The sequence below is a fragment of the Dicentrarchus labrax genome, unplaced genomic scaffold (genome assembly GCF_905237075.1).
Source record: "Dicentrarchus labrax unplaced genomic scaffold, dlabrax2021, whole genome shotgun sequence".
Classification (NCBI taxonomy): domain Eukaryota; kingdom Metazoa; phylum Chordata; class Actinopteri; family Moronidae; genus Dicentrarchus; species Dicentrarchus labrax.
Window position 1 is genome coordinate 19,183,177 of NW_026136710.1, and position 23,708 is coordinate 19,206,884.

A 23,708-nucleotide genomic window follows, 5' to 3' on the forward strand; every position below is an offset into this window, starting at 1 on the left:
AGAATCCATGAGAGGTTTCAATCATCATTCCATCTTCCCTCACATGCTGCTAATCCTCCATCAACTTCTCCCTCCTCACCTACATTTTGAAAAAGCTTGTCCCCTACAGATTAAGCAATTATCAATAGGTTAATTGATATGAGAAAAAGTAGTTGTACACCATTTTTATTGTCCTATTCAATTGCTGCTTCCATTTTTCTCAAATCCTAATTGCTGACTCAATCTGGGGTAATTGTGTTTGTTGATTATTAAACAGAAAGGCAGCTCATGTCACTTGAGAATGCTCGGAAATATGTACGTCTATAATTCACTGTTTTAGCTCCATGTCAGCCTTCTCCGAGACAACTACAGTGACTGTGAGCTGCTTCTTTACAATGTTTAGCTTATGATAATGGTTGATGCGTTCCAAAAGGTCACTAATAGCCCAAGCCTTTGGATGGTACAGATGAGTCAGGTATCGATGCTGTCAATAACAAAACAACTGTAGCAGCTCAAGCACACCCATATCATAAAATCAGCTGTGAGAACTGTGACACGGTTACATTCAGAGGGAGTAAGCAGAAGTCTGAAGGTCACTGTTGGGCCTCCGCTGATATTAAATGACTAATACTACACAATCAAAGCTGATGGGTTTTGAGCTGAGTAAATCTCTCTCTGCATGGATACAAACACAGTGAAAAGGTCAGTTTTAACAATAAATAGCTGTAGTAGTGATCCATGTGAAACCATGTGATTTAACACTATAATACATATAATAAATATGGACGCAGAGAAAGTATCTGGCTTAACTTTGGCCTATGATTCATACTGCATGTCAGATCTTGTGGCTTTAACTGTCAGGACTAAGGAAATAACATCAACCACACCCTCTTTTTTCAACCAGTTCTAGTTCCTTCAGGTTTACCAGACTGACATCTTGATCCTATAATGTTGTTTTTGATATTTTTTAAGATTTACATTGATTCAGGACAAGTTCTGAAATGAGCTGCTTTGTATCCAATACCAGTAAAATGAGATCAGGTCAACTGAGGACATTGCTTATTGCCGCTAGGGAGAAGCCAATGCTTAAATGTAGGTCTCTGCTGACATAGATACCAATCAAAAGTGATTCTAAGCCAGCGGAGAGGAAGTGTTTACACATACTGTCTTCCAAACACGTCTCATCAAATATTAAGACAATGAAATAGAGGAGATGCTGGAGAATTAAACCATTATTTCCCTTTTTGCTACATGTCATACAGTGAAAACCAGGTGAAAACCTAGCTGCTAAATGTGTGTGTTTACAGCATACAAAGGCAGTGTGTATCTCTTCAGGTCAGGATTTGAGACAAATGCAGTGAAATGTGGACATTTGTGTTATGATGGGTAACGTGGGAGAGAGTGTGCAAGGTACAGATTACATGTCTGCTGGTTGTTTTATGATGTAACCTCTGCGGGATAAGCCTCTTACACATGAATGCAAACATGCGCAGGGATTGGAGTGTAGTCTACTTGCAAACATCATAAACTCAAGTGCGCAAGGCTTGTCAGCAATCAGTGGACGGTGGGGAGTGATGAGAACTAGTTTGACAGGGCCAACGCCATAGATTCTCCAAGTTTGTAACTTCAGGCATGGACACCATTCGTTGAGAAGGTATTCACTCATTTGGTGTTTTGATCATTGTGGTAGAGAAAGCTGTCTTACAAGTTGTTTCATGTATTACACCTCAAGGTTAGTGGTGTAACACAGTAACAGAAGATGACTCCTTTCCAGCAGCCTTTTATTGGAACCCTTTCTCAACAGTTTGACCAGCAAAACTGAGGTTTATTATGAAATCTGCCACTTGAGAAGCCCCTTACTAATGGAATACTTGTGGATGGAGGGAGCAATTGTGATGGAGTTTGCAGTATTAAGAATAATTGCCTGATCAAACCCAAACCTCGAGACCTATATGTACAGCGTGCATTCAGACTGCAAGCACTGGTTGTTTGTATTTGTGTGCCGATGTTTTGAATGTTATGGACTGGACAGTTGTGTTGTTGATTCAGAAACTTAATTTTTTCATTGTTTTATTGTGTGTATCTGAAAAATAACCAGCAAAATACACTTGCATTTCTGGCTTTTTCAGCCTCTGACAATAACCCATGATTTACAGGATTTTAAAACTTGAATTGTCTCATTCCATTGAGTGACTTTAAAAATTCACTTGACCTATTTAGAGATGTTTTTGTTGGTAGTGTATGTGCTGTGATACATGTCTTCCAATGTATTGTGACTCTTCTCACCCCATTCTCAGTCAGTTTACCTAATTAAATAAAGATTATACTGTATATTCCTCCACTGTATATCTCGTCTCCAGCATAACAAAAGTAAATTACAAAGAACAACGTGGTAACTTTATGTCGTCAGGCCTTGCAAAAAGGGTGCTGATCTGATTTGCCTAATCTTCATGGTTCTTCAAATGTGGTTGAAACACAAATGCATTGACGCAACATTTATAGGCTAAGTGCAGTTCCTGAATTTAGTTCTTGTGGCTTCTTAGTTCCTGAGACTGTATGGTTGAAAGGCTCTAATAGAGGGCATAAAGCAGTGCATTAATTTTATCTTCCTTTCACTGGAGCAGCTCTCAAAGCGTCTGTTACTGATCTAACAGAGAGGTAACTCAGGACATGTCTGAACGAACAGCCCAGGCTCTGTTCTGCTGCAGGGGATTCCCTTACAGTCAGGAGTAATAGATCATAATATCAGGTGGCTGTGTTTGACATGTCTCAGTGAGAGGCATTAGAAAGGAGACGAGGGAGGTAGATGTTAGAAAAGAGAGAGGGACTAATTGTTTGCAGCGCTTAAAGATTTAATGAAGGTAGTGAAGTGTAGCATCGGATTACTCGGATGTCCTGTGGTACAGAGTGAAGGCGGTGACCTCTGGAGTTCGTGGAAAAAACTAGAAATATTTTTAACAAAAGGTTTTAGAAATATTCAGGTATATTCAGGGGGTTAGTGGTTTCTGTCCCAGCTATTGTTAATGCTCCAAGAGAAAATAATTATCCTTGAAGTCCTCCAGAAAACATCCTTTCTATGACAGAACAAAATTGTCTGTCATCTAATGCAGTATCATTCTGTAGGAAATACACATGTTGTCCCTCCATGAATAATGCAAGCACAGCATCGTTATCAAAACTTGACAAATAAACATTTTTGTTTAAAATCTTAATTTGAGTGTCTTCCTTACTCTCCTCATTGCAAGGGTGAGAGGTTTCATGGAAATTTAGACTGCGTGTTTTGGAGCAACTTTAAAATTTGGACACATCAGACAAATTTGGCGGCCATCAGATTAAGTCTAAATCCAGTTAATAATTAAACTGTTTAGTTTAATTTTGCAAAAACCTAACCTAACCTTAATCCTAATGATACCCATCGCTATGTTTCATTATCAAACCTTACTAGACCCCAGTTTGAACTGCTGCATACGCTGCAGGTTTTGTGGTTTGTTAAAATTCTACCAAAACTTGATTTAAGTCTTATCACACAGACACTGCTTTTTCAGTGCCTCATTATGCCGGAATGTATAAATGACGTCCAAGGAGCCGTTTATTGCATGTGAGGAATGCTGATCGATTCAAACAGCCTTTTCTAATCCCACTCACGCTCCTGACCGCTTCAGGATGAAATCCTGACACAGTTCTTCTTTTTTGTCTGAGAGATTGAGGGTTTCCTCATTCTGCTTTGTTCTTGTAAAGTTCAGACCTTCAGCAAACTCAGAGGCTCCTTTGTGCTTCCTGCCGTCAGCTGAAATTGGACTCAGTTTAATCACTGTAAATAAGAAACTGTCATTATCAGTCCAGCTTTCCTGCATGCTTCCCCACCAACCTCCCAGCTGACTCCTTTTTCCCATGTCCTGATGTAACAGGCAGCAAGCTCTGACTGCATGGATTTATCCCACAGACACAATTCGGCCTTTTATTCCTGGAAAAGTTAAACAGTTGTTACTAAAGTAATTTCTCTCACTCAGTGTTTAGTATTTCTAAACATACCAGGGTGAAAACATAATTTTCTGTAAAGTCACTCAATTATAAAACAATTCTCTTTGTTTTGGAAATCAGCAAACAGTGTTGCGTAACTGGCACATATTTCTTCAGGAAGGTATGCCCTGAGGGACAAAATTCCTGCACTGGGAGAGGTGAAAGACAAAAGTTGGAGTGGCATCAACGACTTTAAGTTTGAGAAAAAAGTCTCCTTAAGGGAAGGATGCCATAGAGATTAAAATCCTAATAGAGGACATCATTCTTTTTTCTGGTCAACATTTTAACCAAAGTAGTAAATTATATATAACCATAGCAACAGTAGCAAGTTCTGCTGCTACTTGCCAACAGTTAAGCCAGCTGCTTATTTTCAGACAACCTTTAATCGTTGTAAAAGTTTCTTCTTTTGTTAAATGAAAATATTTCTGTATTTCTTACAGTAAAAAAAGTGTGTGGTAGGAGATTTAGGACTAAAAGTTAGGTATATTAGCAACAGTATCGAAAGATTTTAAAACAATAACAAGCTAGGTATAAGCAGGAAGATGATCTCTAACACTCTTCACCGATGAAAGGTGACACCACAACACAAAGAGGTGTGGCATTTCCTCTGCTGAATCCATTTCTCCTCTTAAGTTTGACTGTTTTCTGTCTTCTGGGACACTGTGCCAGCAAACTGCACTAAAAACAGGATATGCTTCACAGATTCACAATGTCACAAAACAATATACTGCACTCACCTTTCTGAGTTATCTACTTACCCAACAGTACCACACCTTCAACTCTCACCCACATCCTCCATGACCCACCAACACCTGGTTCTAACCCACATCAGAGAACCTTTTGATACAGTCAAACACAGCAGTTATGTTTAAGCAGCCAGATCTGGAAACACTATCGATTGCATCTTCTCTCCTGGATCTGTCTACCCACACAGTCTAATTGTAAAATCTAATGAGTAGTAGCACCAGGATCATCTCCGCCTACAGACACTCTCATTGAACCGTAGAGACGACCTGGACAGACTCCAATGTGTTGGCAACAAATCCAGGCAGCTGCTGAGTCAGAGCTTGCTCTGCTGCTGGCTTCCCTCTTACAACTTAGTGTCAGTCTCCCTCAGGCTGTGGTTTATTCTGGAGAGAGCTGGCCCCTGGCATGGATTCCTGTGCTGGCAGTTACAAGGTGTGATCCATAGCTACTGGTGTGTAGCAGACAAGATGGAAATTGTCAGATGCACAAAACCAAACTAAATCTTGTGAGTTTAGATCTTTGTGAGGAACTGTTTGAGCTAGGCATCGTAGAACTTTACAGTCTATTTCTTGCCACAGATTAATTTGGAAACCGACTTGGAAAGGATATTACAGAGTAAATGCCTGTTGAGCCTTGCCAGACCACAATGAGTGGACTGACATTTGTGTGCCAGCTGTTGTGGGCTTCAAGGTTGAGTTGTACTGTCTGTTACACCTTTTAATGTTATAAGCTAGGGTTAATAAGCTAGCTTACCTCATTTTATGTAGTAATTCACCCCCCATGTCTGTTGTCTGAAAGATGACACTTATGGGTTTGCCTTGTGACCTTGAGGTTTAGGAACCAATCATCTTCTTTGCCACTTTGCTCACAAGGTAATTATTAGAAAAGCTTTAATTACCAAATAATGCCATAACTTGTGCTTAGTTTGCAAAACAAATGCGGTCATCATTTGTCCACTTGTTGTTATGCACATTTTCGATATAAAAATATAAGTAGAAGTGCCTAAGATTAAAAAAAGAAAGAGTCAAGAAATAAAACTTTCCAATAGAAAATGCAGTAAAGGCTATTGCAATTGTGTGTCTTCTAGTGTTGACACCTCTGTTTTGGTGCTACTTACTATTACATTCCTCCACTACAGAAAAAAGCCCCCATAATAAGGAACAGGTCGCATAGCCTGCTACAATGTCACAGGTTTGAGTCCTAATTCATTCATTAACACTCATTCCCCGGTCATCAAATACAGTCAGTTAGTTGTAATCTGTAACTCCACAGATGGTGCCACTAAATCCTACACACTGGTCCTTTAACATTCATTCATTCACAACTTTAAATGATGGAACTTGAACAGGATGGACATGTAACTATACATGTATAACAATGTGAGTAATTCTCACAAAAACCTCCCTAATTATCTGTCCAGAAGGGAAGTCTTGTTATACCGGATACCGGGTTCAATTTAGGTTTTGGACTTGCTGCTGCCCTTGTGTTGTCTGTGACATCTTTATATCTGGATCTGCGTATCATCAAACACATCATGACTACTCCTGGTCCATGTGGCTCCATGTGTCTTTGGAGAGGCCAGTCCATTATTCAGCGGCAGACAGCCGGTCTCTCTGCCAAAGCAGCCCGTCTCTTATGACACAACTATTCACTATTCAGCTGTGCTACAGCCGCTCTTCCTGCTGCTGATGCTACTGCTGCTGCAGGGGATATTAACAGATTACCTCTGTGCTGACCTTCCATAGACCGAGCTTTTCCACAACAGACAGCTGTAAACAATATCTTCTCACAGTAATGACTCCATTTTTTGTCATATTTGTGTCCTTTACACTTATATTGTTGCATCTGTGAAGTGTAATGACACACAGAAACTCACACAGTGTGTTAAAGGTATTATTCTCCTCCATGAATGAGGCAGATGGCCGGAGGAGCAGATTGCAGGGTTTAATTAATGACCAAATAAATGGACATTACTCTGTGTGGATGAAGGGCACCGCTTCGTTTTGTGAGCTGCAGATTTTGGTTTTTGTTTTTACCGGCAGCAAAGGTCCCTCCCCCTTCCCCCAGACTCTGCCAGCAGTCCTGCCGGTGTGGAGAGCACAGCCATCTGCCACTTTGAAAGTGTGTGTGTGTGTGTGTGTGTGTGTGTGTGTGTGTGTGTGTGGGTCTGTGATGCCAGCACAGGATCCTGCATGGGTGTGAGGCTGTGATTGGTCAAACACAGACTGTGGCATGATATTTTTTTTTTATGATATCAGAATTCTGTTTGAGTAATGCCAAAATCACGGCTGTAGCAGTCAGTATCCAAAACTGTCATGCAGGGTTGGGCAATAGAACGACAACAGGAAGACATTTTGGTTAACTCTTTATGAGGCTAATCTCTGGTTGTGTAGACCATTGACGGATATGTTGCAAATCAATGAGCAAGATAACATTATGGCAGTATTGTATTAGCAGGATGTTTGCATCAATGTGATTAAGTAGTAATTAACTCTAAGTAACACATCTTTGATGCTAACAGCATGGCTCTAAGGATGGCAGTGTCAGTCAGTCCAGCACTTCGGTCCAGACTGAAATATCTCTGTTGGATGGATTGCCATAGAATTTTGTTCAGATATCCATGGTGCCCAGAGGATAAATCCTGCTGACTTTGGTGATCTCTCACTTTGTTCCAGCAGGTTGACATTTTTGGTTTTGAGGGAAGTGTCTCATGACAAATATTGGACGAATTTACATTAAATTTGATGCATTAAACCACCCGTCAGGATGAATTTGAAATACCAAACACTTCCCATCAGCCTCAGCTGTACACTACTTTGTGGTTAGTGCCACTTATCAAATGTTTGCATAGCAAAATGCTAATGTCGTGCAATCATGCTGTTATGCGCCTCTCAAAACCAGACTTACAAGGTGCTTCACAAAATACAATATCATACAATATAAAACCAAACAATTAATTTTGAAAGAATGAAGTAAAGCCATTCAGGAGTCACATTGGGACCACTAACAAAACATTTAGCTGTCTGTCTGTCTGCTTATCAGAATACTGGGATAATACTGTGGCTGGGCCATCTTTCTGTTTAATCCTCTGGCTTCTGTCACAGTTTGGTCTGTGTGTGTGGGTGTGTGTGTCTGTGTGCATTATCAGAGGGTTTTCATTTCCTCACAGACAGATCAACAGAGAGACAAGAGGGATAGAGAGAGGCGCGTGATACAGAGAGAGAGAGAGAGAGAGAGAGAGAGAGAGGTGGTGTTCACACTGCAGAGAGTTCCTGCTGCTCACTCACCGCTTTTTTCTTGTTGGTGGACTGTTGATGTCTGTTACAGAACATACCCAGCACCAGTGTGAACTTTTGTAGGCCTTTGTTATCTACTCGATCTTTGAATCAAGCGTGAGAAGATTATCATTTCCTATACCCTACAGTAAGCAGTGTCACAGAGGAACAAGTTGCTTAACTTCAACAGTTAACCTCACCCACTAGCAGCAAAGTCACCAAATGCAATTTGGCTCTTTGTATAGTTTTTGTTTTTCCCAAGTGTTTTAGCATTTAGACAACATAGACTTAAACAGGCAGGAGGACACTGTATTCAAGTTAATTTGGAAAAACAACTGTATTTGTATTATCAGTAACCTGTTACTTAATCACAAGCATCGCCACCATCATCATCCCAGTAAAACACAAATATGTGCCATGATCCAAACCAGTCCAACCTGAAGCAGCCAGACCTTCATTTACAGTATCCTCTTCAGTTTCACAACAGCTCCCTGATAAAGTTACTCCTCCTCTTCATCTGTTGATACAAACACCACTCACAGCATGTTGTGATTATGTACCACTACAGCAGAATGAACATGACCAATACCAGAGGCCCAGATTCATTTGACCTGGTCTGTATTTTTCACACTTTGGTGCCCAAAGTGACTGCAGTTCCAAATCAAATTGATTTGAATGATGATTCCCATAGAGGTATTCCCAGGATTGTTTAAGAAAATTTATGTTAAAGGTTTTTGTGTTGCTTGCTTAAGAGTTTGAAACAAGAGGGTTGGGTTTTGTAATTAACAAGAGTTTAAAAAGTTCAACACTCGAAAAACTGACAAAACAGTCAGAATGACAGTTTACATGGCAAGTTTTCAAAAAGCGTTTATATTGATGTTTTGGCTCTGGGAAACTGGTGTCTTATTAAAAGAATAGTCTGCAGATTATTTAAAAATGAAATCAACCGTTTCTTAGTAATCCTGCAGTAAAAACAGTTTTCAGACAGTGGGTTTACTGTTGTTTTCTTTCCTCTTTTCACAGCCATCAAGGTGAACTGTCAGGGCTCATGTGGGATATCCAACAAAGCGAACGACAGCTCGTGGACTCTGGAGGAGCAGTACTTCAACAGCACATTGTCTGTTGCTGACAAAGGTGATGCCTCTAGAAATTTTCTGACTTTTAACTGCTTTTCTGCTGGTTGCTTGCAATGCATAGGTGCATTAAGGGACACCTTAAAGGGGAATTACCCCTAATTGCGCCACACGAAAAAGTTGCCTGGTAACAAATGCACATCAGCAGCGGTAGAAAGCGCAGCAAGTGAGTTTTTTTACGACAGTTTTGTGAAATATACGTCTCAGAGCTCTAGGGGGAGCTCGTTGAGAAAACATGCAACGACAAAAGTGAAAACCAGCGAAGAAAGCTAGAGTTGCCAAGTTCCCCTTTAATGTAGAGGTCTGAATTTGTATTCTATGTGTTAGAGAATCACGCTTATATTTTTACACATTTGTGCACACTATGAAAAAACTTAGCTTCCTATATGAAACAGACTGTTTTATCCCACTCCTCTGAGAGCACTGAAATATCATAACCTCCAGATCCCTGTGACAACAACGCTCTATGATGTGACTGAATCCTTCTGCCTTTCACCGCATTTTCTTTATGGGAAATCTGCTGCAACAGGCTTAATCTCACAGTGGCAGCAGCAGGTTTTTGCAGCCCTGTATTGAAGAGTTAAAGCCTCCATCAGTCAGAGTAGCAGTCCCCTGCAGGGATGTTCCAGCCTGCCTCTCTGCATGCTACCTCCCTGAGGTGAGATGTGGTCATCAGTGTCCAGCAGTGTCTGATGAGAAGGGTGGACATGCTCCACAGAGGACAGGTTTAGATTTTTTTTCACCTAGACTCTGGGTACAAATCTGCCCTGCTGCACTGAGGCCAGGCTCAGCCGCGGAAACAAGAGCTTACAGGACCTTTTGTTGTGAGTGTGATCTTCCATCTTTTGTATGTGTTGCCGATACCGCCCACAGCCAGAAGGTGAAATGTGCCGTGCATGCATGAAATCTGCTGTAAACGCAAATCATGCATCCGGACTTAATGGTCGTCATGAGAGCGTGTAATCCACGGCAGTTAAAACGCCAAGAAACAGTTCAATGTTTAACTCTCAGGACTGTGTTCTTCAGCTTGTGATATAGAAGTCTGTACTGCGGTAATACAGTACATTATGTGTGTATGTGCAGTATGTGTGTATGTGCAGTAATCAAGTAGAATATTGTTTCCATTTAATGCTACTTCTACTTCACTACATTTTAGCTGGAAATATTGTTCTTTGTACTCTAGCTGTAGTTATAGTTAATATGCACATTGTACATTTTCATACAATATATGATGCATTATTGTTGATTAAACTACTAAACTGCATCAGTTTAAATAATCCAATAATGTAATATACAGTATATGTATATTTCACCAACATTTTCTACAAACTACAAAAAAACATGCCATTGGAAAATCTGTAAAAGCTCAGTTTTTGGTCTCCACCAACTCATGGGGGAAATATCTGGCTCTTTGGCTGCTAAATGTTCCAATATATTAACCGTCTAGTCTCTAACTATGTCTCTCTGCTGTTAGGTGATGAGCAGCTAGTGTACAGGGGGTTTTGGAGCTTTCCACTGAAAACATATAACCTAAAACTTACTCTAAAGCTCTGTAAAGTTGCAGGGAGCTGAACAATCAGGTGATAATTGTCTGTGGGTTCATCACTGTGAGTGACTCCTTTCTTGGTGAATGGACTGTAGTCTTCTGTGCTGTACACTACATGCTATATTCACACATTCATACACATTCATACAGTGATGACAAAGGCCATGAACAGAAAGTAACTCATTTATACACATTCAGCAATTGGGTTCAGAATCTTGCCCAAGGACACTTTGTCATGCAGCGGGAAGAGCCGGGGATCAGATTAGTGGAAGACCCGCTCTATCTCCTGAGCCACAGCCACCCCATTGTTTTCACATTGTTACTGTCAACACTGTTATCATAAAAATATTGATAGCTGCTTTAAGTACAACTTTGAATGCAGGACATTTACTTGTATTGGAGTATTATTAAACTGTGATGTTGTTACTTCTTGTTTTGCCTCTGTGTACTGTAGAATAGAGTCTAATGTGTTAAGCTATGTAGCATTAGCATAGGAAAAAACTACGAAAGCACTATTAACTGTAGATTAACAGAGAAATTGTATTGTAATGTGTTTGAGTACCACTGACAAAATTTCTGTTACACTGAGGTGGAGACAGATGGTTCAGGGAAAACAAAACTGTCTGCATGACTAGACACTCCTAGCCATGCAATGTGAGACAATGTTTTTTGTGTTTTGGATGAACTGACTTCTGCTTTGTTTTTGATGTGATTTCTGGCCAATTGATGTGAGGGAAATTAGGGCTTTTGTTATACCAAATGTCAAACAGGGAAGTGGAAATTAGGCTTCAAAGCAGGCACTGATTACTCAAACCGAGCCAACAAACAGCCACAAACATGAACATAGCCGCCTCACATGGTAGCATGTCAGCAGACATGTTGGCATACAACTGAATGAGCTCTAGTCTGTACATGGATACAGGACCTGTGTAACTGAAGGAAGACTATATGAATGTGGTAAACTTACAGCCAAGTAAAGATAAAAACAAATATTATTAAATATACGCTTTTACTGCATTATCACATTTGGCATGGCTATTGAACCTCAACTGTTGAACACTTACAGTCACTGTAATCTGACACACCTGTCTGCAAGGCATTCTGTTGTGCAGAACCTTTGTAGTATTCAATATGAGAAATAACAAACAAATGAAATAAATACCACCGGCAGTATTGTTGGAGCGAGAGTACAACTCATTTAACATTGCAGTACAGAAATGCACACACACAGTGTACTGTAAAACACCAGGCACACCACCCTCCAAACGGATGAGGACATAAATAATTCATTACACACCCTCCCTCTGTGCCCCCTTTATCTCTGCCATTTTCCGTATCCCATTCTCTTCCGAAAATGGGCTGCTCTGCCCCCAAGGGCTGAGCAACACGGGGAGAACGAGTCAGGAAGGGTGACAGAAGACCACCACACACACACACACACACACACACACACACACACACACACAAAACACACACACTCTCTCTCACACAAAGCAAGCGACGCTGACTTTGGCTGACTGATAATGTGGTATGCCACAGATGCTTGACGGTTGGAAGGATGAACACCAGTGATGTCAGCGTCCGCCCTTCATCCTGTCACTGTTCTCAGTTAATGACCTTCAGGGAATAAGGACCTCCCTCCCACTGTTGCAGTTGGATTGTGGTTTTACTGTAGACTTGTTTTAAAATCAGACAACTTTATATTTAGACCGTGCTTGAGACAGACTCACTGTAGCATTCCATGTTTTCATATTTTACATTATCTATTGTTGCACATCTCTGCACAGATAGTGTTTGTTTGGCATCATGTTTAATCCATTAAACATGAAAGTAATTAGGGAATTAAGCACCAGGAACTGCAGTTTAGCAGTTAAGTTAAAGGATGATTCATTTGTTGGTGTTCAAAGAACTACAGCTCCCATAGAGCTTTTCAAAGGGTGCAGCACATTTGTGATACATAATTGTCAAAATTATGTATGTAGGATGTTTTGTCCTAATAATGGCACCAGATTAAAAGTCAGGTGATCACCAAAGTCATTACAAGTCATCTTCCTGGGACCATGAATATCTGCACCAAATCGTATGGAGATATATTTTTAAAGTTACATTATTAAGTTCATTTTAAGCAATGTTTTTGAAAACTGGACTGTTCTGTTATTGACTTTAGTTTGTATATTACAGATATTTATTGTGTAATACAGTATTCTTTTTATTCATTAGTGCTGTAGGTAGAATGGGTTTGAATTGTTGAGGATTGATATTAGGTTAGAGGGATATGGGGGGTTATGGATTAGTATGCTGAAGTTTAATATTTTAACAGCCTACTCTGTGTAATCTGTAATCTAGCCCTCTGTTAATTGTTTGCCTTCATTGTGTTTTTGAAAGTTTTTTTTTGTCAATATCTGTGTTAGCTAGTCTTTCTGCAGTTGAATATACAAAGTGGCTGTTGCACCTGCACAGAGCTGGTTCCTGACTGCTTCCTCTAGCAGTAAACATAATGCAAATGAACACACACATACACACACACACACACACACAGCCTGAGCGCCTCCCCTCAGGAAACTGAAACCAACGGAAAAAGTTGTGCCCGTCCCTAATGAGGTGAGACATGTTGCTGTCTACAAGAATTTAATTGGGCTGTCAGCTCATCTAGAGAATTAATAACCCGGCTGGCTCAAGGTGCTCTCAGTGTGACATAGAAAGGCCCTCGTGCTTTTGCTAGCATTTACCTAAGCCTGTGGAGTAAACAAGTATTAATAATGTTGATAATTGCTCATTACAGAACTGCAGTATATATAATGAATAAAATGACTGAAAGTGACTTTTTAAAAATATTTTCTCTTTTGGAAGCCGTGTGATGAGAAGATGACATTTCTCGGGCCCTGTGATAACTTCCAATTATTACTGTCAGTGTTACACTCAGGCATGCAGTCACATGCAGTACACGCATGTCATGGATTAGATATAATTTAAGATATTTGAGGCTGAGAACTTTGTGAAATTGGAATTTGGTGTTTACAAACCCTTGTGGAAAAATTGGGGTCTAGTTTCCTGAATGCTTAGAAAACACTCTGAAAATAAGAGTTCAAACTCAGAGTTGTGAAATTGCTTTTCTGGGTGGAGTACTGTAAGCAGCTGGTGCCATATCTGAATACTGCAAACAGTGTAATAACCAAGTGAGATAAAAGAGCTTCTATTTGGATACACATTCTTTTTCAGAGAAAATCTACTTAACAGTTTGTTTTATTCCAAAACACCTCTTCATGCTTCAGAGCTCTTCCTGTTCCGGAGTGCCAGATATGTTTCTGAAAACACAGAAAGGTCTGCTTCAGTTCACCCTGTGCTGTCTAATAACATCCAAATTACAAAGTTTGTGACAGATAATGTACAGATAAGGTTTTCTTTTTCTTCTGCACAGATGCTTGATTGAACCCTATCCTGATGTACATTTTAGTTCTTTTTTTGTTTGGTTTCTAGTGTTTATATCACTGTCTGTCTCTGCAGGAAGTTCTGTCTGTTTGTGCCAAAAACAAGGCTGGACATGGTCTGTACTTTTCTTATTGTTAATTTATCTTATGAAATGACCAAAACCAACAATGAATGTGTGTAAAACCGCAGCTGAAAGTAGTCTGCAACAATCACTATGTACTCCTGTTTGATGAACAGCTGAGAAATGTATTTAACCTTACAAGAAAAATAATCATATATGTTTGACCAGTTTCTAAAGAGTTTTGTAATCAATAGGTAGATGCCACAGACATAGTAGAGAGGGATGTTGGTCTTGGTCTTCTTGTTGGATTTTTTGACAACAAGAAAAATGTAGAATAAGAATGTAGAAAGCTTATCGTTTAATCTATGAGGGCAGACATGGCACAATGATGCTGACCCGTGGATGTTGTAACTGAGCAGAAGAATGCACTCCTTGGTTCGATCACTGCTGGCCTCACTGTGCTTGTAAATCATTGATTAACTTTGCTGAGAAATGCTCCAACTTTGGCAGCTACACAGCTGACAGTTTATCACTTCCTCTGATGCTGGTTGATTGGTTTCAGTTGTTAGTTTCATTGGCTACAAAAGACATCTGGGCTCTGCGGTCTTTGAACAGTAAACAGTCCATTTGTCTTAGAAAGTCCATCTCACCACTGAGTTAGGTGAACCCCACAGGCACAGCATCTCACCTGGACATCTGATGTTTACAAAGGGATATGTGAAGTCCAAATAAATACAGTCACACACACACAAACCCTGAGAATGATCACTATATGTGCAACCAGTCAAGTTATTTGCATTTGTTTTATTTTCAGTTTGTAACTGATAAACCTTGCTCTTTTACAGGAACTCTGGTACCGGGCGAACACAGTTTCCCTTTCCAGTTTCTCATTCCAGGTGAGTGCTGGATTAACCTTGATGACCCGTTCAACCTCATTCCTCTATGTCAAGGGCACACCCTCAGTTCCCATAATAGTTTTCACATGGACCTGCTTTATCAGAGGCCAGGTGACGTCAGTGAAAGGGCCATGCAGGTGTGATAACCCTGGACTTTTTTTAGTATGTGTACTTACAAAGTGTTCAGACCTAAGTCCTTTGTCTCCGTTACAGAGCAGACACACGCAGATATGTGATACTGATGGTGTGTCAGGGATCATTACGTAGTCAATGTTTAAAGATTTGGGTGGAATATGCCTCAGCGTGATAATGTATCTTTATTCCACGCGCCACTTGTCCACAAACACATTCTAAATAAGCTGATTTTTCCTGAAGGCTGACAAAAAGATTACCAACACTGCGACCATGCAAATAACAAAGATCAGCTGAACATACTTGGCACCTGTGAGGGCACACACATTGTCCGTCTGGTATCTTACACTCTCTCAGGCGTGGGCTGAAGCACGGGGGGAGTCGAGGGGGGGTTCGGTTATTTTTAGTTCCCTTTCCTGTTGTGCAGTCACTGTTTAATTGGTCTTCATGCCCCCATGCTTCACCCCCCCCTCCTTTCAGGCCCTCAGACTTGAGAGCATGTTAACTATCATGTAGTGATAAGTGGCTCATTGGAGAATCAGGTATCTCCTACTGCCCCCTGCTGGTACAGCAAAGTAGGCATATGATATGCTCTTGAATAGCTTTAAAATAGACTAAAGTTGAGTTGGGTATAGTCAGCCAACGCAGGATTTGAAGAAGGTGATGATAATTATTTTGAGAAAAGTTCGTGTGTAGATATGAAAACATGTCAGCATCAAAACACATAAAAAATATATATACAAAAACAGAGAATTATGGTGATATGCTTGATATTTTAAATATGCACTTGTACTGCAAAAATTCACTATCTTAGAATGACTAATCTATGGTTCTTTGTATGCAAATATAATGATCTCACAATTGTAAGAAATCTCAAAAAAACTCCAGAATCTGTTCTTGATTAGGAGCCAGACTAAAACTATTTTAAAAAATTCTGAACAAAAAAAAAATTCAATCAAATATCCTAACAAACAGATGAATGTGGCATCTGTATAATATGTAGTGTGAAAGCATTGCCAGGAGTTACATGTGAACACTAAGCAACTTCAGAGCAATTGCTACTCAAACAGAGAGATAAAGGTCTTAAAGCTCGTTTAGAAATTTGTTGAAGCGTTTACACTGACAGCAATGGTTGTTTTAAGTCAGTTTTAAGGTAAGTAAAACTGTAATAATTCATAAAAACCCACCAAAAATGGAAAAGTAGTTCTAGCACTTTTATTTAACACAACTATGGCAGGTACAGTCCAAATATTACAACACTGGCGTTTCAGACTGTAACTCCATGTCAGAGCCTCCTTTATTAAGTCACAGTTTGCTCCTGATGTGCCAGTCAGCAACTGCATGGCAGCTTAGCAACCATTAGTGTATTAAAGTTTGTGCCTGGATGAATGAGAGGGGTTGTAAAGTACTGTACACTGTTCCTAGGATAAACATGCCACATGAATGCAATTAGTCAAAAAATCCTACCATTATAGAGATTATAATGTTTATTTTTTGCTTAAACTATTACAGACAGGTGTTGATTCCACTTTATTTGAGAGATGTTTCAGATATGTCTGCTTTCATTGATCTAGATGACTTTCAGATCTCAACACCTCTCTAAAACTGTTTCTACATTATAACCCTCAGTATGGTAAGATTTATGGCAGGACTGTTGCATTAGACTGCATTCATGTTGCAAGGTGCACTTAATAAAAAAAAAAAGACACATTTGTCAAACTTAAATTATTAAGTGTCAGTTTCAAGGTACAATTACAGAGTACCTTAATTTGTATATGTTGTTTTTGAGATATTTGTGCATTAGTTTAATAGATGAAAAGCTATAAAATATGCAATAATTAAGGTTTTTAGGAATTGAAGAAGATCAGTGGAAATGGTTTGATGGATATGGTGGGATTCAGAGCATTGTTGGTTGTCCTGCTGATGCTCACAAGCTCAGAAGTAACAAGTTAGGAGAAGGAGCCTTGGGTAAAGTCAGTATGTTTTTTTAACAAAGTTATACAGGGAAGGACTAGAATTTCATCTGACAAGCCCAGCTCATTTATCTGGAGTTGAGGCATCAGGTGTTGTGCTGGCCTGATCATTTCTCACTGAGGGAACAAAGAAATTCAAAGAGAAAAGGAAGGCGTAGGCTGAGATAAGCTCAATACACTCAATACAAGGACACTTAGAGGTATAAACAGGGTTAGATGAAATAGTGGATGGCCTCATTCCAAAGAGACACAAGATATGAGTTCAGGAAGAGAAGAGAGAAGAACAAAAGAGATGAAAACAAGTTATACACTTTAATAGAGATCTGCAAACTTTTATCCTTGGTAGATGAGCCGCTGCACAGTCCTACCATACAAGCACCCTTGTTTTCATACAAATAAATAGAATAAAACAATGATCTAATTCCATGACAAGCACAGCCTTAAAATCCCATCTGACTGTTGATTTTTAAAATGAAACTGTCAACTTTGATACATTTCCAAACATCAGTACTAAGCTGGGATGAGGGTTTTGAATTTGGGAGTGTTACTGGCTGCTATACAAACTATGTGTGAAATGTGTGCTGCTGTGTGACAAGCCAGACCTTCTGAAATCAAGTGTTGCCTGTCATCTTACAACTAATTGACTTCCCTGTTTAGCAGTTAAAACTTTCTCTATTTGATCTGTACACCTCTGAAGTCAACAGTCAGATTTTAGTGGAACATATGTGGAATCAAAAAGAGTTACTTTGACAGTCTTGGTTGACAAGTGAGCATTGACTTGGTAATTTGCAGGTCAGAGGTCAATGTTGTTATGGAAATGTTCTTCTTCACTGGAGAGCTTCTGAAATAAAGATATCAAACCAGTATGTCTTTATGTGATTTTATTTCTTGTAAGAAAGGTCAGTTGATCCAAAAGAGCATCGAGCAAGTGCTGGATGGAACAGGCAAAGATACACAGAGTATTAGCTAATTTATAACAGCTCGGGCGGGGAGGAACAAGGTTTTTACATAACTCGAACAAAGCGTCTCTGTTCCTTATCAGTCGGTTCCTGTGAGTTTCCAACTAACTATGGTTTTAGGAGTACCACCAGGTGCAGGAGAGAGAAATCTACGGCTCTTGTGACTTTAACATGGATGATACATTTCCTGCTACCTAAAAGAAATCTCTGCTAGACTACAAACAACCTAAAGAACTATAACAGGAGACAGTGGTAACTATGACCATTTTACAATTAGGTTTGAACTGCACTAAATATGGATGAAGACTGAAGCATTTTAATGCCTCAGTTGCAAATAACCATTGTTTTGAAGGTCCAGTGTGTAACATTTTGGAGGCTTTATTGGAAGAAATGGAATATAATACTTATACGTATGTTTTCGTTAGTGTATAATGAAACTAAGAATCCTGTTTTTTGTTACATGAGAATGAGACATTTTCATCTAAATAAATCATGGGTCACCTTCTGACCTTCCAACACACTGATCCTTTAACATGAGACTACTTTTCAACTTGTAATTAAAGAGACTGCTGTTCAGGTGTTTATATGTACCTTAGCCATCCAAACAAGACAGCTTGCCATGCTAGCAGTTTTGTGAGGCTGTATTTAGGTACTGCAAAATGTGAACCTCATGGTGGCAGCAGAGGAAATGTCAGGATCACTAAAGTCCTTTAAACACATGTTTACAAGGCTCCTAGATACACAAGTCCATCCTGAAAAATAAATGTTGTAGCACTGCCTGTTGAAGTGAATTTAGCACCCTGCAGCACAAAGGCTACACAATCCTCTGCCACCTTCAGCAGCCACCAGCAGTCTCTCTTTTTTTGCTACCAGGCTGTCAGCCACAAAACAACAACCCGTCGCTCGTGGTTAATTCTTATTGACAGCAGGAGCATACTTGTCCCTGGAGCAGCCGCCTGCCTTGCTGACATTAACATCTGAATGAGGGTTAGGGAAAAAAGGAACACATTAGAATAGTGAGGGTGAGAGAGTGGCTCAGCTTTTATTTTGACAACATATTAATCACCTTTTTGTACCTCCTGTTTGGGAATTTATATGCAAATTGTTTTTACATAGCACATTATCAGAAAAGGTTTTGAATCTGATTTGTTTTTTTTACCCTCCCCTCCGGCTTGGAACAGCTCTCTCCTTCTGTCTGTCTGTCTGTCTGCTTTCTCCCCAAATAGTTATTTTTATCTCTGTCTCCTCAAATTTCCTTCTCTCCAGTCTTTTCCCTCCCTATGTCCTCCTCTTCACTGCCCTTTCCTCAAGTCACAAAAACAGTGTCTTTCCATTCAAGCTGAGATGTGCAGGAATCAGTCTGAAAGGCTCCTCACATTTTGTGACAGAGGCCTGCATGGATAAGGACACACATTTCAGGTGCCTTCCCCCTACTATAATTAATAATAATAAAAAACAATAAAATCTGTTTAAATTCTTTCCTGATGAATCTTGCTTTTTCGGGCATTGCCTTATTGCCATCTTTTGTTGAAGAACATGTGTTGACTGAGCTTCAGGTAAAAAACAAACTAAATATAAATCAGTCTTTCTTTGCATATCCCTCATTCTCATTTCTTTAATTCTTTGTCTTTTTCCCCCTTAATAAATATAGAGAGATATAGAGATTTTCATGAACAGGATTTTTCTTTTCCTTCATAATATCATTTGACACAATGAAAAAAAGAGTTGTTTTAAAGGTATCTATGTAGGTTGTGTTTAACAGTTTAATTCCAAGCAGCATTTTTTTTTTATGGGTTATTGAAGTTTGCAAACCTGTTTAATATTTAAAAAGTTACCTTTTTTTACCTTTTCATTAAGAAATCATCGTATATCTAACAAATGGGCTTTAGCGGTCCTTTACATCAGTCACTGCAGCTAGAATGTCAGTAACTGTCTGACCTGTCTGTATTTTCATTATTCCTAATCTTATCTTTAGTTGCTGCCCCGACTTCCTTTGAGGGACCATTTGGAAAGATTATTTACCGCGTGAGAGCGGCCATCGACACGCCCCGCTTCTCTAAGGACTACAAAGCTCATAGGCCCTTCTACCTACTCAACCTGCTCAACCTCAATGAGGTGCCGGACATTGAAGTAAGTTTTCAGTGCACAAACTTGCTGAGTTAATGTAGGAGTGAAAAAAGTTGTTCATATAGACACAGAAGGAGACTTTGAAAAGCTGTAATGTGTCTCTTTATTTGATCAACCTTTGTCTTGGTCGAGGCTTATTTGATTTCATGGCTGTGCAGGATCTAATCCTCCCCTGCATTACTTACTTATAATTCACTCTCTTCCCATCAAGACTGTCAAGAGTTTCCTGGTTCTCTGGAACTTAGCAGGAACAGATTATCAGCGCAGCATCAGCCTAATGAGGCTTCTTGATTACCAACAATGCACAAACAAACATTTATCTTGCGACTCTGTGTCCGCAGCATCCGAGTCACGCTGTGACCACTAAGAAGTTCAGCTACCTCCTGGTGAAGACAGGGACCCTGATGTTGAAAGCACGCAGTGACATGAGGGGTTACATCCCCGGTCAGGTCATCAAGTTGGCCACTGAGATCCACAACAAGTCTGGGAAGGACACTGGATGTGTACTGGCCAGTCTCATACAGGTAGATTACTGAATCAGTCATAAATGTAAATGTTTTTTACCACCACATCTTGCTTTCAACAGGCTAACTTCTTGCTGCAGTGAGATATATTTGTATTATTTTGTTATTTTTCTCACAAAGTCTAATGGTTTTTTAGGTGTTGAGTACAGAACATGTGTACTGAAAAATGGACTGAGTTGGGGAAAAACCCAAAAGAAAATAGATCATGGAGGTGGGTTGGAGTCACCGTCACATGTTTTTATGTCTGTGTACGTTTTGTCATACCAGAAAGTGACCTATAAGACCAAGCGGCCTATGTTTGACCTGCGCACCATCGCAGAGGTGGAGGGAGCCGGAGTGAAAGCAGGAAAACACGCAGAGTGGAAAGAGCAGATCATCGTCCCTCCTCTTCCTCAGTCAGCGCTGGCCGGCTGCAGCTTCATAGACATTGACTATTTCATTCAGGTTAGAGTGTGTGTATACTTGTCTTATACTTAGCTTACTTATGCAACATGACAGCTTTATGTACATTTTCAGCTACTTCTGGTTTGTTTTCTGACAGACCAGCTCTTGACTTCTGATGAATAATGTTTTTGTTTATTGTATCTATTGCCTCCGGATTAAAACCAGTAAATTATTGATGACACCTACTCATTGTAAACTCACCGTAGAGTACTTTCACACAATTAAGAATAATGAATATAATTATAATTATACCAGATCTACTATAAACTATAACATCCAGCCTCATACAGCCGGAGCTGAGTATGAATGTTTCCTTTCTAATTTTATCTTGAATATCTGTGAGTAGAGAGTGATATTTTTCATTGTAGTGACTATAATTGTCCCACAAGTCTGGATAGGTTTGGATACATAGTATATTTAAATTATAAGGCAGGTGTTCTTCTATATTTTCTTATTGTCACCAAATTCCATGAAAAGATTCCTGAAACTAGTGTGTGTTCATTTTAATGAAGGAAAATGTCACCTAGAACAACAGTGTGGTTGATTGATGTGTTTGTAATAATAATGGAGCTCTGTAGCACAAAGGAATGAGATATATCAAACTTGGATACCCAGACAATATTGCAGAATCAATTCTTTGTTGGTTTTGGGATTTATTTATCTTTTCATGGGATTTATTGACAATAAGGAAAACCTAGAATATCACCAGTCTTATCGCCTCCTGTCCCCACTTCCTCGGCTCATTGTTTTCGTTGAAAACTTGCCAGTTTCTGTTCTCAGTAGTTTACAGTAGATGAGGTTCTCACAGCTCACAAATCTGGCAATATAGAGTGAGGGAAAAAAATATGAAGATATGCAAATTAGCTCCTGTGTCCCTTTTTAAAAATGGTAATTAGACCACATTGTGTATTTAAAATCATAATTTCTCTCATATTTTATATTTTTCAAATTGTTTTTGTAAATAATATATTTTCTTTTAAATAAACACTGATAATGCCTAGATTTGATGAAATAAAAACTAAATGTAATGAGCCTTAATTATTGTACAGTTAAAATTCTAATAGAGGCCCGTGCTTCCTTCATAAATCCTGTTGGTGTTACAGGTCTCACTAAGATCTCCCGAGGCAGTCGTCACTCTGCCCATCTACATTGGGAACATTGCTGTGAACTTGTCTCCTTCGAGACCCATGCCCTCCACTCCCATCCACTGCGGCGCGACCATCGCACCCAGCGCGGCAGGCGTGACACCCAGCGCCCCACCAGTGGAGGAGGAGCTAGATGAGGGGCTGTGTGCAGGAGGCATGGTCAGTGAGGAGATTCCTACCAAGAGTCACTCTCAGCAGGATCCCTCAGGTCAGCCAGTGACCATGTCCCCCAGCGCCTTCAGCCACGCTCCCGGCGCAGCCCTCCCTCCGGGCCACAGACGGCCTAACGCGTCCGCTCCCCTGTTCTGTGTGTCCACCGGGGCCACCATACCTTTCTTCACTGAGGGAAACGTGACTCCTGTCCCCACTTCCTGTTCTCTCATCCTCCCCCCAGAATACAGCAGCTGGGACTACCCTCACGGTTAGTTCTTCACAGTCAGATCGATGATGATTTTACACGAGTCCGTCATCCTTATCACAGTCGGTGCTTTGAATATCCGTTTTATGTATTCACCACAATCAAATCAAGTGATGAGTTGTTCAGACACTAAAACCAGATAAACCCTGGCTGATGTTGAGTCGGGAGTCAACTCTTGTAATAGTGCTGTTATATGTCCTTCCTAAAAGGTAAATCACCCGGCTCAAATCACATGTTCAATAATAGCACACTGGAGCTGTTATATCTGTTCTATATGGGTACTTGTGAATCCTGCAAAATTCTGTAATGCAGCTTTCTACTCATGCATAAGTCCTGAAAATGTCATGAAAAAATATTAGATATTATTATGTAGGTATATAAGTCAGAAGACCACACATCCCCAAAATGGCTGACATTTCTGGTGACAGCATAGGACACCACTTATGTTTTATAATGCTGTAAACACCTTGTTATGATAAGTGCTAGTGAGTACACCCTTTAAATTTAAATTTCATAAAAAATGATATGCAAGAGTACTAAACCAGTAAATTATAACTTGAAAAATGAATGAGTTCATCAAATGTGGTTGCTGAATCATTCACTATTGGTTCACAGTAATCCTATGATAATTCTAAATAATGCCGTTATTGTTACAGAAACCTGTGTTCACGCTCACACTCTGTTCAAGTCTCAAAACCACATTACACCCAGATTGGGGTCAGATTGATGGTAAAACATTGGTTCATCCCACATCACTGCCTGACTGAAAGGGTGTTAGTATGAAGAATCTAGAAAACTTTTGTTTATTACTCATCTTGATTAAAATGATAACGCTTACAAAATTCCTGTACAGTTGCACAATTCTCTTTTATGTTAGAATTTGGACAGAAAACCCGATGA

The 23,708-nt window shown here is 39.8% G+C and overlaps 1 protein-coding gene across 2 annotated transcripts in view; it reads left to right on the forward strand.

Moving 5' to 3' along the window:
* Positions 1 to 23,708, forward strand: part of arrdc1b (arrestin domain containing 1b) — a 34,824-nt gene that overhangs the window by 8,508 nt on the left and 2,608 nt on the right. For both annotated transcript variants that reach the window (XM_051412572.1, XM_051412573.1), the window contains exons 2-7: positions 9,045 to 9,155; positions 15,036 to 15,086; positions 20,126 to 20,280; positions 20,619 to 20,801; positions 21,069 to 21,245; positions 22,349 to 22,811. In XM_051412572.1, the coding sequence (XP_051268532.1) occupies positions 9,045 to 9,155; positions 15,036 to 15,086; positions 20,126 to 20,280; positions 20,619 to 20,801; positions 21,069 to 21,245; positions 22,349 to 22,811 (1,140 nt within the window). The remainder of the gene's footprint in view (positions 1 to 9,044; positions 9,156 to 15,035; positions 15,087 to 20,125; positions 20,281 to 20,618; positions 20,802 to 21,068; positions 21,246 to 22,348; positions 22,812 to 23,708) is intronic.